The sequence below is a fragment of the Hipposideros armiger genome, unplaced genomic scaffold (genome assembly GCF_001890085.2).
Source record: "Hipposideros armiger isolate ML-2016 unplaced genomic scaffold, ASM189008v1 scaffold_49, whole genome shotgun sequence".
NCBI lineage: Eukaryota > Metazoa > Chordata > Mammalia > Chiroptera > Hipposideridae > Hipposideros > Hipposideros armiger.
This window is the reverse complement of record NW_017731399.1, coordinates 3,935,045-3,938,269: the sequence shown is the minus strand read 5'-3', so window position 1 is coordinate 3,938,269 and position 3,225 is coordinate 3,935,045. Positions and strand designations below refer to the sequence as shown.

Here is a 3,225-nt window from a genome sequence, read left to right as displayed (position 1 = left end):
AAAAAAAAAAAAAAAAAAAAAAAATGTATACTCAAACTTACTGTTTTAAAATCAGAATAGTTTCTATCTGTGGTTATGTCATTAACTGGATTTGTTTCATTTTACTTACAAGTTTTAGATTACTCTCTTTAAATTTAACTTTGTTTTAATATCACTGATTTAAAGTCATGATAATAATGAGACTAGTTATTATAATGAAACAGATTTAGAAAACTTAGATGGGTAACTAGAGTGAAAGATCATTACTTTTATAGTTTATTGTCTCAGAAAAGTGCTTTATTTACGTTCAAGCAGCCTGTTCTCACTTATTTGTAGTTGCTAGGAAGTCTAGATGAAATGAATTTATGAAATAAAACATAATCATGAAATTTGCTGATTTTGCTAACTCTTTTATCAGCACTTCTAAAAAGAATTTTTCTTCCTTTCCCCGTTTAGAATTTTTCTTTACCCTGTTTTTATCTTCTCTTTTTTTCTTTTGGTTGAGGGTAAAAGTGAAATCATTATCAAGGGTAATTGAAGGAAAGGGAGGAGTGACAACATGAATAATCCTTGTGAAGTATTACAACATTTGGTCTGTAATGATTCTAATTTTCCATAAATGTATTTCATCTTTCATAACTATTGATATTTCACTGAATTCTTTACATCTATTGCTAGCCTTCGGATTCTGTGAGTATAAGGAGCCTGAATCTACCCTCCGTGCACTCAGGTTATTGCATGACCTGCAGATTGGAGAGAAGAAGCTACTTGTTAAAGTTGATGCAAAGACAAAGGCACAACTGGATGAGTGGAAAGCAAAGAAGAAAGCTTCTAATGGGGTATGTTTTCTATAGCGTAAACTTCACTGAGCCAACTGTGCTCTTTCATTGTAAATCTTACTATAAATAAATCTAATATGGGGCTTCACAAGATAATCATGCTTGTGACTAACGTGCAGGAGGGTGTTTTTATAGTTTATAATTATTTTAAGCCTTTTATCTACCCATAGGGGGTGGATGACTGTTGATTTGCTTGTTCCAGGTTGGGATGAAGGTAGTAAGGGAGGCTGGACAAGGTTAACTTGCCAGAGAAAACATTGGTACAGACTATTCCAAACAGAGCTAATTCATTAAGGCAGCTTTGTAAGTAAGTACAAAATATATTTCAACCTACACAATTTTTATTAGTTGCCCTCTGTTTTAGAAGTACACAGGTTCTAAAATGAATGAAAATAAGTGTTGTTATTTTTCTCAGGTCGGTGGCTATATTAAGTGAAGCTAAAGTAAAGGAAATTTTTGTATGTTATATTGTAATGTATGAATTATTACTCCCCCCTCAACACAGCAAAAAGTAGCTAAAACCTGAGAATATATTTCTTTGTTTTCCTTTCCTATTTCTTTTTTGCACCTCAGGCCAAACGGATCCATATAGATTTATTATCTTCCTGTCTCTACAAAAAACAAAGCGGCCTTTTTGCTCTTTCAAACTTTTATTATCATTCAGAATGGAAATAGCTTTCTTGTTCCACCCCTCCCTTCTTTGCAAAAACATTTTTGTGCTCTTGGTATAAACCTCATAAAATAAAGCTAACTGTAAAGAAATTCAGCACCACCCTCAATCCCATCACCATTAGTAACCACTGTAGACATTTTTGTTGCATATTCCTCCAGACAATTTTCTCTTTGTGAATGAATATAGTTTTAATTGGAATATGTGAATTTTTCTTTTCATAAATACAGGATTGAATTCTAAGTATTGTTTTGTAAACAACTTTTCTCACGCTGTCTTTCCTTGAGTTTTTAATATTTTAATTGATTTCTCTGCATAATATTTTGACTAGTTTCCTCTTAACTGACTGTTAACAGTACTGCCTATATTTCTAAAACTTAGTATAATTATTTCAACCTCCTGCTGATACATCCTTAACGGTTTTGAATTTCTTAGAGGTTAAAGCCCATATTATTTTGTTTTTTTTTCTAAGCTGAGCCATCCTGCCACCGGTTGGCAGCTCAGTGGCTGCTTAGCTGGGGCCTGGAATCAAACCGCTGTTGCTCAGAGCTCAAACTCTTGAGTGAGCTCTTAACCAACTGAGCCACTCGGCTGGCCCAAAGCCCATATTCTTGACATGACATTCAAGGCTTGCTCCAATCTACCTTTCTAGCGTCCCTCCATCAATCCCCGTCCATTCAGTCACGTATCCGTACAAACTACCTGTGTGCTTTGCTGACATCTCATGTCCTTGTTGCCCCATCCAAGCTCCCTGTTAAAATTCTATCCATATAGTTAGTATAATTAAAATGTTACTTGATTTATAGAGCCTTTATCAGTCCTACCCGTTGATTCCTCTAGAGCAGAATTAAATCCCCTTTCCAGATCAAGTTTTTTTTACTTTTATGTCAGTCTACTTTGTGATATGCATTGTTTATATCTCTTCATCGCTCACAGTCCCTTGTACCATCTCATTTCCATTTCCTCTCCCCATCCTCCAATTACAAGATAGAAAGGTCAGTAAGTTTCCAAACTGTGTTCCTTCATCTTGTACCGCCACAGAACCTAGGATAATGTCTTGCCCATAGCAAGAATGATATATTGAATAACAATTGCAGTTTTTATTGCTCTTCTGGTAATCTTAACTGTCTTTACCTAGCTTTATAAGGAAATAATGAAATACAACCTCTCTGGAGTGTAAATGGAATCTCAAATCAACAGAGCTGTCTGTCACATCACTAAAACCTTAAAAAAAATACATGCAACAAAACTTTGCAGATTTTCCTTGCTGTGATAACCAAAGTCTTATTTTTTTTTAAAAAGCATGGATTCAATGTCTTTAAAGTTTTTGTGTAATTCCCTGGGACTCGTTTTATTGTGTTGTTTTGTTTTACTGTGTTTAATCACCAACTTTTATGAGGTGGTTTAATTTGTAGCATTTGCAGATGGTGTACTCTGAACGTGAAGTAAATCACATCACTATGTAAATATGGAAATGCACAATTCGGTGACTGATTTAATTTGAAATCACCATTAACAAGAGGAACCACAATTTAAATCTGTTTATACCTTTCTTCAAGAATGGAATTGAAGCCACCTCCAATAAAAACAACAATGATTTCAGATAAAATGAAATTAAAAAAAATTAACAGACATGACTTCTGGGTACACTTGGCATGATATCCAGGTGCTTGAAGTCACAAGACAAACATGGCCTATAGTCCTGGAATGTCAGTTTTTCATAACAATACTGGTAAA

At 34.3% G+C, this 3,225-nt stretch overlaps 1 protein-coding gene across 1 annotated transcript in view; it reads left to right on the top strand.

Moving 5' to 3' along the window:
- RBM25 (RNA binding motif protein 25) overlaps positions 1-3,225 on the top strand; it is a 73,705-nt gene that overhangs the window by 36,905 nt on the left and 33,575 nt on the right. The window contains exon 7 of the mRNA XM_019640296.1: positions 658-818. Within this exon, the coding sequence (XP_019495841.1) occupies positions 658-818 (161 nt within the window). The remainder of the gene's footprint in view (positions 1-657; positions 819-3,225) is intronic.